Raw genomic sequence first — 15,293 nt, forward strand, 5'->3', positions numbered from 1 at the left:
TAACTTTAATGTGTGATAGGAATAAAACGTGATCATAAACGAATGATTTCTCCACTCAAATGAATGGCGGCTTGGACCCGGAAACAGTATACATACGTCACAAACACGTCATCACTTAACAAGCGGATACTCACACTGTACAGTTGCCTTGAATCGGGCCTGGGCACAGTGGGCGTTTCTCTAGTTATATCGCTTTAGTCTTTAGGGATGCGGGGACACGCAGTCAGATATTTCACGAACAGATCCGCCACTTTTGACAAACAATCATAAAGCCCTCGCGCTGCAGGAATGAGGAGGTCTGCTGAAGCTGCAGCTGTCGTGCAGTGAGGGGTTTGCGTTTTTAATAATCTACGGCAGTTTGCGTTCACTGAACTGTAAGAATGATTAATAAATCCATATGGAACAGTCCCTTAAAAGTCACGTCTTGCTTTCAGTTTTTCCAAAGCCCAAGTGAACCGCGCTCAGCATGAGCCTGATTCAGCGCACTCACACTTCTCAAACCATCCGGGAAACAGGCCTGAGCACGGTTTGGATAGCATAGTGTGAGTACGCCCTAAAGGCTCCTACACACCGGGACGTTTTTTGTTTGCGTTTATCGTCAGCGTTTTACGAGACGTTTTTCAGTGTTCAAACCCAAGCGCTTTTCACTGGCGTCAAGCAGAAGAGTATGCTAAATGTAACTTGACGTTAGATGGCGCTGCACAACTCTAAGCTTCTGACACCCGGTTATAACACAGAAGAAGTAGAGCAGCGGAAGTTCACAGTCACATGCTTGTTGTTAAATTTACTGGAGACTCGAACATGCATGGATGGTTCAAGCAGCAGCTCCAGCTCTAGCGATGAAGAAATGATTATTGTTCAGCAGTGCAGTAAGCAGCTCCACGTTCATATCACCTCTGGGCATCTTCTTCAGTGTGTGCTTGCATTGACAGTTTTGCGCTTGAGCGCCTCCAATTGCTGTTTATGGTAACTTCAGCAGCTCCGTGCACGTTCACAAAGGTGCCGATCTGATTGGTGGACAAAAAAACAAGCATGAGACGTTTTTTAAAAAATGACGATTTTGCGCCGGGTGTTTTGCGCATTGGTGTGCACGATCACATTGACGCCCTTTATTTAGTTACGAGGAGTTAAACGTTGATGGAAAACGCGAGCAAAAAACGTCTCGGTGTGCACGGGCCTTAACTCTCTTCACATCCCAGCATTTTTCTTATTGAATAAAACTTTATCCTTATTGTTTATGTGCTTACATCTTCTTCAAAAATAGATGCACATCCATCTCCTTATCCAAAATGCACATAAAGTAGATGACACAAAGCTAATAAGATGTGTAGAACTGTAAAACTTGTGCACTTTAGAGGGTTAAAAAGGTCCTATCCTTGTGTTGTCCATGAGAGGGCGCTGTCGAGCGTGTTCACTCTACGGGTGAAGCGGATGCTGGATGTTATTTACTAAATCTCTTCACATCAGAGCATTTTCTATTGAATAAGAAGGTTTTCCTCATCATTTAAGGGCTTACATTTTAATGCACATTTGTTATGTCGGGCATCTTGACTGCTTTCTTGTATTTTGAGTTCACATCTTGCCATTTTAACTTGGTTATATTACGTTGTGTTAGTGTATTTGCACTCTGGAGGGTTAATAAGAGTCAGATCCATGTGTTGTCCATGAGAGGGCGCTGTTGAGCAGTGTTCACATCAGACTTTATGCAGTTTTGTCTTATTAAATAAAAAGTTTATCCTCATTTATGTGCATATATTTTTTACATCTCGCACTTTGACTTCTCTTGTATTTTGAGTTGACGTCTCGCAGTTCTATTTTCTTGTATTCAGTAATGAACCTGTGCACTTTAGAGGGTTATAAAGAGTCACGTCCTTGTGTTGTCCATAAGGGGGCGCTGTAGAGCAGTGTTCAGTCGCTGCAGGAGCGTATGGGATTGTTCCCGATGATGCCGAGCTCGTACAGGATGGAGAGTGTTGCGAACAGAATGTAACACGCCAAACACACCAGACCCAGCTTCCAGTCCAGCTTCCAGCCGTTGATGTGCACGGCGAGGAAGAGGAAGATGATGGAGAGCAGCAGCGTGCAGGACATGAAGACCAGCCCCGAGCTGTTGACATCCACCGGGGAGCCCACGTCAACAAACACCGTCTGGATGAACCACGGCAGGCCCAGACACAGCATATCGAACACGTTAGAGCCCACGATGTTGGACATGGCCATATCAGATTTACCTGAGACACACGGAGGAACACAACTGAGTGTGCTTAAAGTACAGATGATGATTGCAGATTATTACACGGCGGTCTGGAGTGCGCAGGTTAGTGTATACTCCATCAGCTGTTTTTATTCTGTCAGCTTTGTTTTTGACTGTTTGGCGCCATCTAGTGTCTGAATAATGCGCAGGTTAGTGTATACTCCAGCAGCTGTTTTAGTGTCTGTTGTGTTTTTAACTGTTTGGCGCCATCTAGTGTCTGAATAATGCGCAGGTTAGTGTATACTCCAGCAGCTGTTTTAGTGTCTGTTGTGTTTTTAACTGTTTGGCGCCATCTAGTGTCTGAATAATGTGCAGGTTAGTGTATACTCCATCAGCTGTTTTAGTGTCTGTTGTGTTTTTGACTGTTTGTCTCCATCTAGTGTCTGAATAATGTGCAGGTTAGTGTATACTCCATCAGCTGTTTCTGTCAGCTTTGTGTTTTTGACTGTTTGGCGCCATCTAGTGTCTGAATAATGCGCAGGTTAGTGTATACTCCATCAGCTGTTTAGTTTCTGTTGTGTTTTTGACTGTTTGGCGCCATCTAGTGTCTGAATAATGTGCAGGTTAGTGTATACTCCATCAGCTGTTTTAGTGTCTGTTGTGTTTTTGACTGTTTGGCGCCATCTAGTGTCTGAATAAAGCACAGGTTAGTGTATACTCCATCAGCTGTTTAGTTTCTGTTGTGTTTTTGACTGTTTGTCTCCATCTAGTGTCTGAGTAATGTTCAGGTTAGTGAATACTCCATCAGCTGTTTAGTTTCTGTTGTGTTTTTGACTGTTTGTCTCCATCTAGTGTCTGAGTAATGTTCAGGTTAGTGTATACTCCATCAGCTGTTTCTGTCAGCTTTGTGTTTTTGACTGTTTGTCTCCATCTAGTGTCTGAATACTGAAATGATTTGGTACTGATAGAGCTGTCAGGGTTTATTCTGAGATAACTTCCTGGATATGTTTACATAGAGTGTGATAATTGATCAATGAGAATGGAGTACTCCAGAGAGTGGTGTAATCATGTTTGTTCAGTTGTGTTTACCTTCTCGTGCCACCATCACACTGGCCACGGTGTCGGGGATACTGGTTCCTGCAGCCAGAAGAGTCATTCCCATCACTGTGTCCGGGATTCCCAGAGTCTCCCCTGGACACAAACACGAAACTCTCATTTATCAGCAATTACGTATAAACCATCAGCTGTTTGTTCTCAGATAATTTCTCTAAAATGTGTGAGCGCAACATTATTCGGCCTCCTGTAAATATGAATTATTTTTCAAATATTTATAAGTGCTGTTAAATAAGGACATTTTCCACATTATTAGTTTTGTTTTCTGGAGAAAGTCTGATTTCTTTTAGGTTGTGTGGAATAAATAAAAATGTAAAAACTGCTAAGGTAATAAGATTTTAATATTATTAGAACTTACAACATAATATATATATATATTTGATTAGCTACAGATTAAACCACTGTTGCCCGGCGACTTGCCTAATGTAATGAATTTCACAGGATTGCAAATACTTTACTCTTCAACTGTGAGGCGTTAATTAACCAGAAGACGCTCTTTGTCTGGCCTGTGTCAGATCTCTCTTGAAAAAAAATACAGAAAATTCTTGTTGACCATCATGTTTAGGTCAGGACTCTGGGCGGATCATTTCATTATTTCAGTGTGTTTAGCCATTTATCTGTGTTCAGGGTTCATTATCCTGCACTAAATCACTGTGTGTGTGATGAATGAAGCTCACGTTGCTGATCATCACACACCAGTTCCAGCTTTACACACAGAGCTCAGTCTTTCTCCAGTAGTTTTTTTTTACTTAATTTTTTTTATTGAAATCTTTTGTCATTTTTGAATGAAAATTACTTGTAAAGATTTTCATTGAAGGTAAATTTTTTTGTAGTAAAATTACTTTTATATTATTAAAGATTTTTACTGAAAGTTACACAATTATGTAGTCATTTTCGGTTAAACTTTATTTATTTTCCTGAAAGTTTATACATATATAACCGGCCACTTTATTAGGTACACCTTAGTAGTAGTGGGTCAAACCTCCTTTTGCCTTCAGAACTGCCTTAATACTCAGAGATTTTCCTCCATATTGACATGATAGCATCACACAGTTGCTGCAGATTTGTCGGCTGCACATCCATGATGCCAATCTCCCGTTCCACCACATCCCAAAGCTGCTCTATTGGATTGAGCTCTGGTGACTGTGGAGGCCATTTGAGTACAGTGAACTCATCGTCATGTTCAAGAAAGCAGTCTGAGATGATTGAGCTTTATGACATGCTGCGTTATCCTGCTGGAAGTAGCCATCAGAAGATGGAGACACTGTGCTCATAAAGGGATGGACATGGTCAGCAGCAATACTCAGGTAGGCTGTGGCGTTGATGCTCAATTGGTACTAATGGACCCAAAGAAAATCTCCCCCACACCATTACACCACCACCACCAGCCTGAACCGCTGATACAAGGCAGGATGATCCATGCTTTCATGTTGTTGAGGCCAAATTGTGAGCCGAGCATCTGAATGTGTCAGCAGAAATGGAGACTCATCAGAGCAGCAACGTTTCTCCAATCTTCTATTGTCCAGTTTTGGTGAGTCTGTGTGAATTGTAGCCTCAGTTTCCTGTTCTTAGCTGACAGGAGCGGCACCCGGTGTGCTCTTCTGCTGCTGTAGCCCATCCGCCTCAAGGTTGGACGTGTTGTGTGTTCAGAGATGCTCTTCTGCAGAGCTCGGTTGTAACGAGTGCTTATTTGAGTTACTGTTGCCTTTCTATCAGCTGGAACCAGTCTGGCCATTCTCCTCTGACCTCTGGCCTCATCAACAAGGCATTTGCGTCCACAGAACTGCCGCTCACTGGATATTTCCTCTTTGTCGGAGCATTCTCTGTAAACCCTAGAGATGGTTGTGCGTGAAAATCCCAGTAGATCAGCAGTTTCTGAAATACTCAGAGCAGCCCGTCTGGCAGCAACAACCATGCCACGATCAAAGTCTCTTAAATCCCCTTTCTTCCCCATTCTGATGCTCAGTTTGACCTGCAGCAGATCCTCTTGACCATGTCTGCATGCATTGAGCTGCTGCCATGTGATTGGCTGATTAGACATTTGCCTTAACAAGCAGTTGGACAGGTGTACCTAATAAAGTGGCCGGTGAGTGTATTGAGTCATGTTTGGATAAAAGGTATTATTGTAGTAAAGATTTTACTGAAAGTTATTAGACCTCTTTTTGCTGTTTTTGCTTGAAGATTACTTGTATATTAATAAAATAAATGTGTTGAATGTTACACATTTTTTATATTTTTGATTAAAAAGTACTTTTATTTTAACAAAGGTTTTCACAGAATATTTAATTTAATTAATTTTTGCAGTTTTTTTGGTTAAAATTACTCTCAGTAAAGATTTTTCACTGAAAGTTATTAGTTTAGTTGTCGGTTTTGGCTGAAAATGACTTTTTTACTCAAATCTATAATCAGTTTTTTTATTGAAAGCTTCACTTTTCTGTTCTGTTTGTATAAAACACTGATCTTAGCAGAGATTTTCTCTTTATGTTATTAGATTTGTTTTTGGTTGAAGTTTTTTGCTAAAAGTTTTGTTTTTTTCACGGTTTTTGGTTAAAATGACTCCTGTTTAGGCCAGTTGCATCATTAAATACTCAGGTTTGAAAGTTTTGTTTCCCTCTTTTCTATAAAAAAAGTTCCTAAAACCTTTATTTATTGTAAAACTGTGTCAGACTGAGATGAAGCGTTCACGGGACTCTTGAGTTTTACTCATCGGGGCAGAAGGTTCAAACTCTCCATGTGAATGAATGAATGAGTGTGTGTGTGTGTGTGTGTGTGCGCGCGCGCGCGCATGTTGTCCTGAGGCTGTGTTCCTCTGTGTGTGTGTTTCTCAGTATCTCCAGCGGTACCTGCTCATTCCAGCGGGCTCTAAAGCTCCGCCGGTGCTCATGTGAGTCTGTGCAGGATAATAATCCTCTTATTCAGTGCTGCATCACATGTTCCTGCGGCGCATCATAATCCTCAGCTGGTATTTGAGGAATGAACACACAGCATGTGACCGATCCGACATGACGACTACACACACACTATAATCACCACTATACGCACGCAAAACACACCGCTGAACGGAAACATGACACACACGGAGGAAAAGCAGCAGCAGATTCTGTGGAGAGTGAAAGATGCATGAAGAGAAATGGCGGCTTCATTAATAAAGTTCTGATCTGTGTGTGCTCTTGGGTTGATGAGTGTGTACTGACAGTGGTTCACTCTCAAACTTAGGGTATTATCAAGGTAAGAGCTTAAATCTTCACCACAGAATGGGTCAAACAACAACATCAAATCTCAAGATATGATTCATCTTTAAACCAAAAACTACAGAATTTATTTCAATAAAATCAATACTAACATGATAAATATTCAACTCAAAACAGACAAATTTTATTCAACAAAAATCATCACTGATGTATTTTCATCAACAAATTTTACAAAAAGTCATATTCGATGAAAATATTTATTAAGATATGATTCATTATCAATTATAATCTTTAAGATGATTAATGTTCAACTAAAAACCACCCCGAAAAACATAATTCTCAATGAAAACCTCACCAAGATTATTAATTTTCAACTTCAAATAAAAAATACTGATAATATATGAATGAAAATCTTTACCAGGAAACACTTTTCAACAAAAAAAAGATTCATTTTTTTAACTAAAGATTTGACTTTTTTTTTAACAAAAATGTTTTTCTTAGAAATAATACATTTTTACTAATTACTGATAATTATTTTCATAAATTTGACTAAAATTGTTAAAACTGAAAATTATCAAATCAATTATATTTTAACAAAATTAATTCTCAATGAAAATCAAGACATGACTGAAAACTGAGATATAAGATATAAAAGAACTAAGAAAAATACATTTATTTTTCCAACAAATAGTGTTACTAAATAATCATTAATTTTCAACAAAAATTGTTACTAAGATATTAATTATTTTCAACCAAGAACTACTCCAAATGTACTAATTTTCAACAAAATCATTAGTAAGACAGGATTAATTGTCAAACAAAAACTACAAAATTATATGAATATATATTTTCAATGGAAATCTTTACTAAGATGATACATTATTCAAAGATTTAAAGAATTTAGTTGTAAATGAATTATATATTAGTTATTATTTCATTATTTTTTGCTTGAATAATTTTGACTGCTTTAGTATTTAGATTTTTGTCTCATGATTTAGATTTTTCTAGTATTTATACTTTACGTTTTGCAATTTTTACTTTTCTTATAGTTTGAGTTTTGCATCTTATATCTCTTTGACTATTTTCCTGTATTTTGCTTCTTGCAATGTCCATTTTCTTGTATTTAGATTTGTACATCTTGCGATTTTAACTATTCTTGTATTTTACTTTTACGTCTCACAAATTTGACTTTTCTTGTATTTAGATTTTTACGTCTTTAAAATTAAAAAAATCTTTAAAATATTATTCAACATCATATTACTAAGATAAGATTAGTTTTTAATAAAAATCATTACTAGTATAATTAATTATAATATAATAATTATTTCTTGAACTAATTTTCAACAAAAACGAAATTTTTGAACCAGAAACTACAAAGATTTTTTTTTTTTTACAGAAATCATTAATAGATGTCAATAATTTTCAACTAAAATCTTTAAGCAAGGTTAATTTTCAACTAAATACTCAAACAACTTGTAATGTTCAACAAAAGTCATTACTAAGACATCAACCAAAAGAAAAAAGTAAAACATGAGTAATTTTCTACCAAAGTGAAAGTCTCTTGTTGCAGTAATTAATGAAATGCTGACTGCTAATGAAAAATGTCAAACCGAGAGCAGATGTGTCTGATTACTCGGCTGTTTGCCACCTCAGTCTGTGAGTATGATTATGCTCTGTGGGAGTGTTTACTGTGGTAATTATCAGACTTACCCACGATTGTGACCATCCAGACCAGCACATAAGTGAATGCAGAAATCCAGACGGCGGACATCAGGAAGGTCAGCATGTAGAAGTTCTTCCAGAAGGGTCTCCTGCAGTCGGGAACGCTCACAAACAGCAGAGTGCTGACCGGAAGAGACAAAACCCACAGGATTCGCTTCAGATCGTGATCCGGCATGGAGAACACACTCTTGTGCTCTGAAAAACACACACACACACACTCACACTCAAATTACAAGAAAAAAAGTAAAACAGTAAATAAATAAAACATTTGCAAGGCATGAACTAAAATACAAGAAGATAGCCAAAATTGTAAGACGTAAACTCGAACCATAGGAAAAGTCAAAATTACAACATATAAAGTCTAAATAATAAAAAATCTAGGGTCTTTTCAAATCAAAGAAATACTAGAAAAGTAAAAATTGCGGGACGTAAAAGTCAAAATACAAAAAAATATAAATCGTGAGATGTAAAAATTTTAATAATAAAAAAGTCAAAATCGCAAGACATAAAAGTCAAAATACAAGAAAAGCCAAAATCGCGAGACATAAAAATCTAAATACTAGAAGTCAAATTCGCGAGAGGTAAAATTCAAAATACAAGAATAGTTAAAATCGCAAGACGTACAAATCGTAAGACGTAAAATACAAAAAAATAGTCAAAATTATAAGACGTAAAACTGAAACTATAAGAAAAGTCAAAAATGCAAACCGTAAGGACTAAATTCTAGAAAAATCTAAATCGTGAGACATGAAAATCTAAATACTAGACAAAGTCAAAATTGCAAAACACAAAAATCTAAATACAAGCAAAGTCAAAAAAGTGAGACAAAAAAATCTAAGTACAAGAAAAGTCAAAATCGTGAGATGTAAAAATTAAATACTAAAAAAGTCAAAATAGCGAGACATAAAAGTCAAAATACAAGAAAAATCAAAATCGTAAGACATAAAAATCTAAATACTACAAAAGTCAAAATTGCGAGCTGCAAAAATCTAAATATTAGAAAAGTCAAAATCACGAGACGTATAAATCTAAATACAAGAATTCAAAATCGTGAGCTGTGAAAGTCAAAATAAAACAAAAGTCAAAATATCGAGACATTAAAGTCAAAATACAAGAAAAGTCAAAATTGTGAGATGTAAAAATTTAAATACTAAAAAAGTCCAAATTGAGAGACGTAAAAGTCTAAATTCTAGAAAATAGACAACATTGCAAGACGTAAAATACAAGAAAATAGTAAAGATGTAAAACTCAAACTATAAGTCAAAATTGCAAAACATAAAGACTAAGTACTAGAAAAATCTAAATCGTGAGACATAAAAATCTAAATACTAGAAAAGTCAAAATTGCGAGAGATAAAAGTCAAAATACAAGAAAAAAAAGTCAAAGTAGTGAGACGTAAAAATGTAAATACAAGAAAAGGCAAAATCGCGACACGTAAAAGTTAAAATACAAAAAAAGTTGAAATCGTGAGACGCAAAAAGTTTTAAATTGTATTATAACTATTTGCATTAATTAATGCATTTACAGTATTTATTGTTATATGCAGGAGAAATTTTGCTTCTCAAAGTGTTTTTAAGAATAGTTATTGTACATACCGTCGCTGATTTCGTTGAGTCCGTGCAGGCTGAGCGATAGATGTGAATATCCAGAATCATCCTGGAATATTCCGCTGTCATTTCTGGAACGGCGCTGGACCCGCAGGCTGCTGTCGTCACTCCAGCCCACTAGAGGCTGCTGCTCGCCTGAGTCACGATCGCGAGGTTTCAGACACCAGCAGCATGGACTGAAGCGCTGCATCACGTACTCGCTGATCTTCAGATCGAAACACAGTACAGCTACATACACACCGTACACCAGCAGGAGACACGCGCCATCATACCTGCACACACACATGGAGAGATTACACTTTTCAGAGATGATAAACTATTCGAACTATTAAAAAGTACAATTATTCACGTTTTTTAAGTGTTCAGCTTATTAGAATGTCTACAAACTCATAAAACTGATCTAAGAAAAAACGAACATATTTAAAAATAAAAAAACATTTAAATAATAAAAAACCGTCAAAATTGTGAAAATTACAAATTTCAAAAAACATAAAAATTGTTACATTCATAAAAACGTACATTTTGTGAAAATTAAATAATGAAATTCAAAAAACATCAAAAGATTGTGAAGATTCAATAGTTCCAGAAAACATCACAACTGTGAAAAGCGAATAATAAAAAAAATGTCAAAATTACGTAAATTCTAAATTCCAAAAAACAAGAAATTATGAAAAGCAACTCAGAAATTCCAAAAAAAGTAAAAACTTTGAAAATTAAAAATAAAAAAAATGTAAAAATTGTAATTATGAAAATTCAAAATTAAAATATAAAACGTCAAAATTGTAAAAATTCTTCAAACTTTAATTTTGTGAAAAGTAAATTAAAGAATGTAAAAAATGTCAAAATTGTGAACATTTGTAAAAATTTAAATTTTGTAAAAAGTAAATTAAATAAGTAAAAAATTTAGATAATTGAAAAAAAACATACATTTTGTAAAAAATATATAAAACAATAAAAAAACAAAAATTGTGAAAATTCTTAAAAATGTAAATTGAAAAAAAAAGTAAATGAAAAAAATTCAAAAACGTCAAAATGTAGAATTTTTTTAAAAAACATGAATTTTGTGAAAAGTGAATAAAAAAAAAAAAAACGTCGAAAAAACGTAAATTTTGTAAAAAGTAAATAAAATGTTTTAAAAACGGCAGAATTTAGAAATAAAAAAACGTAAATTTTGTGGGAAAAAAAACGTCAAAACTGTGAAAAGTAAATAAAAATTTCAAAAATTGTAAAAATAAAAAACAATGTCAGAACTGAAAAACTAATTTGAAATCCAAAAATGAAAGGTCTAAATAGTGAAAAGTAAATCAGAAATGTTGACAGTCATTACTGTGAGATACAAAGTATTCAGAGAATAAAGTGAGGAGTGATGGGAGGCTCACCAGTAAACTCTGTTATCTGAGATGATGGCGATGACGGCGGCGACACTGATGGAGTACGCAACACAATCTCTGAACAACGGCCAGCAGCTCAGACGACCAACCTAACACACACACACACACAGATCAGCATAAACATCATGTCAGATCAGCATAAACAAACATGTGTGTGTGTGTGTGTGTAGTCACGCACTGCAGAGGACAGCAGGCCGCACGCTGCACAGATGCACAGCAGGTTATAGACAGCAGAACCCATGATGGTGCTGACGCCGATGTCGCCCTTCGTCACAAACACACCTGAGCAAGAACAACACACACACATGCTCAAAATCCTCAGTCTGAAACAAATGATCAACAGTAACAGTGCAGGTGTTTCTGAAGCAGGGACACCGCTGCAGCTCCAGCTTTCCTCCATAATAAATGAACAGACGACACAAACACATTAGAGATTTAATGAATTATTTTTACATTCAGTTTTTAGATCTTTTAATGGTGCTGTGATGGATGTTCTAAAGCGTGAAACACCATCATACGTCTGCAGATATTTCAGAATCACGCTAAATGAGCGCATGTTTATCTGAGACACAGTGCTGAGGTCAGTTCCTCTGCTTTGAGAATGCGCCGTCTGTGTCAGAATGTCTGTCTTTGCTTTGATCTGTAACTCCGCCCACTGCCAGTGTAACCCATTATATTTCAGCATCCCTGTATGCCTTGGTGACAAACAGCACATTTAATTTCAGTCATGAAGGCTCTCAGTGCATGATTGTGAACTCTGGAAGACAGCAGCAGCCTCAGAATACACATGAGGGGCTTTTTCATTAGCAAATAATAGTAATACGGATATTAAAAATGCTGTTTACAGTGTAAGGCTTGATCAGGCACACTTTGTGTTGTTAATCTGGCAACCTGTGTGTGCGTGGCCTGTGAAAAAAAAAACCCTCCTATATTTTGAATTGGGACTGCAATACTTAGTTTGTCCACTAGTTCAGTCCTGCATACTGCACCTTTAAATATGTAACCAGTGCTGCAGTAAAAGTAGGCGACACTGACGGATCTCTGCACTGAGATGTTAAATATTTTCTCTCATATATCTACCCGATAGTTCTGTAGTCCTCAACATATAAGCAAGATCAGTGTTAAATGTAATTGTTTACCCAGAAATGCAGTGACGAGCTCTGGAGCCGAACTCCCCGCAGCCATAAACGTGGCTCCAGCAACATCCTGCGAGAGACCAAGACCTGAAACCCACACGCACACACAAACATGTTGGTTTTAGTAATTTATGAGGACTCTCCATAAGCATAATGTACTTAATACCATAAAAACATGCATTATATGGCGCTTCGCTTAACTCGTCCCTCACAGAAAACCTGTGGTCAACGTTCAGTGTGACAAATACCCATTAAATAGTTTTAATTGACAAGGGCATCCAGCATGTCCTCATAAAGAGTTTCTGCAGGTTTCACCATGTCATATTAGTCAAAGAACACCAAGAAAAACTGCACAAACAGACTAAACCTGCTTACGCTCGCTGATGACCTCCAGAGATGGCAGAAAATATTCATCACACACGATGGAGACGGACAGCAGCATGTAGAAGATGATCATGAAGTAAATCAGGATTCCTCCATCTTTCCTCTCCTGCACCGTGAAGAATCCTTCAGGAAACTCAGACGACTGTGGCTGCACACACTCACTCGCATTCTCTACACACACACACACACACACACACACACACACACACACACACACACACACACACACACACACACACACACACACACACACACACACACACACACACACACACACACACACACACACACACACACACAAATCATTTCAGAACTGCAGGTATATTGTATAATACACAATGAGTTGACAGTAACAGAGTTAAAAGTAACGATTATAAAGTTGACAGTAATAGAGTTGACTATAGCAGACTTAAAAGTATCAGAGTTGATGACGAGAGTTGACGATAACAGAGCTGACAATAACAGTAAAAAAAAGTATCAGAGTTGATGTTAAAGTTGACAGTAACAGAGTTGACAATAATTGAGTTGACGATAATTGAGTTGACGAGAACAGTAAAAAAAAAGTATCAGAGTTGACGTTAAAGTTGATGGTAACAAAGTTGACGATAACAGAGTTGAAAGTATCAGAGTTGATGTTAAATTTGACAGTAACAGAGTTGACAATAATTGAGTTGACGATAATTGAGCTGACGATAACAGAGTTAAAAGTATCAGAGTTGACGTAAAGTTGACGGTAACAGAGTTGACGACAACAGAGTTGAAAGTATCAGAGTTTACATAAAGTTGACGGCAACAGAGTTGACAGTATCAGAGTTGATGTTAAAGTTGACAGTAACAGAGTTGACAATAATTGAGTTGACGATAATTGAGCTGACGATAACAGAGTTAAAAGTATCAGAGTTGACGTAAAGTTGACGGTAACAGAGTTGACGACAACAGAGTTGAAAGTATCAGAGTTTACATAAAGTTGACGGCAACAGAGTTGACAGTATCAGAGTTGATGTTAAAGTTGACAGTAACAGAGTTGACAATAATTTAGTTGACGATAATCGAGTTGACGATAACAGAGTTGACAGTATCAGGTTTGATGTTACAGTTGACAGTAACAGAGTTGAAAGTATCAGAGTTGACGTAAGGGTGCCGATAACAGAGTTGACAGTAACAGAGTTGACCGTAACAGAGTTGAAAGTATCAGAGTTGAAAGTATCAGAGTTGACGTAAAGTTGACGACAACAGAGTTGACAGGATCAGAGTTGATGTTAAAGTTGACAGTAACAGAGTTGAAAGTATCAGAGTTGACGTAAAGTTGATGATAACAGAGTTGACGACAACAGAGTTGACCGTAACAAAGTTGAAAGTTTCAGAGTTCATGTAAAGTTGACAGTAACAGAGTTGACGACAATAGAGTTGACAGTATCAGAGTTGATATTAAAGTTGACAGTAACAGAGTTGACAATATTTGAGTTGACGATAATTGAGTTGACGATAACAGAGTTGAAAGTATCAGAGTTGATGTACAGTTGACAGTAACAGAGTTGACGACAACAGAGTTGACAGTATCAGAGTTGATGTTAAAGTTGACAGTAACAGAGTTGAAAGTATCAGAGTTGACGTTAAAGTTAACGATAACAGAGTTGAAAGTATCAGAGTTGACCAAAACAGAGTTGAAAGTATCAGAGTTGAGGTAAAGTTGATGATAACAGAGTTGACGACAACAGAGTTGACCGTAACAAAGTTGAAAGTTTCAGAGTTGATGTAAAGTTGACAGTAACAGAGTTGACGACAACAGAGTTGACAGGATCAGAATTGATATTAAAGTTGACAGTAACAGAGTTGTCAATAATTGAGTTGACGATAATCGAGTTGACGATAACAGAGTTGAAAGTATCAGAGTTGATGTACAGTTGACAGTAACAGAGTTGACATTAAGAGAGTTGAAAGTATCAGACATGATGTTAACAGAGTTGACGGTAACAAAGTTGATAACAGAGCTGACGATACGAATTGATGATAAGAGTTGACAATAGTTTGAGTAGACAGTAACAGAGTTGACAAAAATCTAGAAGATGCTATATAATCCCACATTTTTTCATAAAGTCAAACAGAATCCCATTCAGTCTGTTCACATTTAATATATTTTAACAAGCACGTTAACAGAAAATGGTAATGAACATTTTATACCTCAATATCTTCAACTATTCCAGCGTATGTTTTACACTGTGGATGCCCTTCCAGCTGCAACCCAGTACTGGGAATCGCCCATACACACACACTCATACATTATGGCCAGTGTAGTTGATCAGTTTCCCTATAGCGCATGTGTTTGGACTGTGGGAGAAACTGGGGCACCCGGAGGAAACCCACACCAACACAGGGAGAACATGCAAACTCCACACAGAAACACCAACTGACCCAGCCGAGACTCAAATCAGCGACCTTCTGCTATGAGGCTGCAGAGCTAACCACTGAGCCACTGTACTGTGTGTGTTCTAAACCCTTATACTGCTTAATCACATGTGCTGAAATCTTCTCCTCTCCTGTTTTCTGGTTTTTTG

The 15,293-nt window shown here is 36.8% G+C and overlaps 1 protein-coding gene across 1 annotated transcript in view; it reads right to left on the minus strand.

The window, feature by feature from the left end:
* Positions 1-1,507: 1,507 nt before the first annotated feature.
* The window catches only part of slc24a5 (solute carrier family 24 member 5), a 14,078-nt gene continuing 292 nt past the window's right edge, over positions 1,508-15,293 (minus strand). The window contains exons 2-9 of the mRNA NM_001030280.2: positions 12,730-12,909; positions 12,358-12,441; positions 11,397-11,500; positions 11,207-11,307; positions 9,816-10,099; positions 8,209-8,415; positions 3,284-3,385; positions 1,508-2,231 (exon numbers count right to left, since the gene is read on the minus strand). Coding sequence (NP_001025451.2) covers positions 1,909-2,231; positions 3,284-3,385; positions 8,209-8,415; positions 9,816-10,099; positions 11,207-11,307; positions 11,397-11,500; positions 12,358-12,441; positions 12,730-12,909 — 1,385 coding nt within the window. The 3' untranslated portion in view covers positions 1,508-1,908. The remainder of the gene's footprint in view (positions 2,232-3,283; positions 3,386-8,208; positions 8,416-9,815; positions 10,100-11,206; positions 11,308-11,396; positions 11,501-12,357; positions 12,442-12,729; positions 12,910-15,293) is intronic.

This window comes from Danio rerio, chromosome 18 (genome assembly GCF_052040795.2).
Source record: "Danio rerio strain M-AB ecotype USA chromosome 18, GRCz13ab, whole genome shotgun sequence".
In the NCBI taxonomy this organism is placed as follows: domain Eukaryota; kingdom Metazoa; phylum Chordata; class Actinopteri; order Cypriniformes; family Danionidae; genus Danio; species Danio rerio.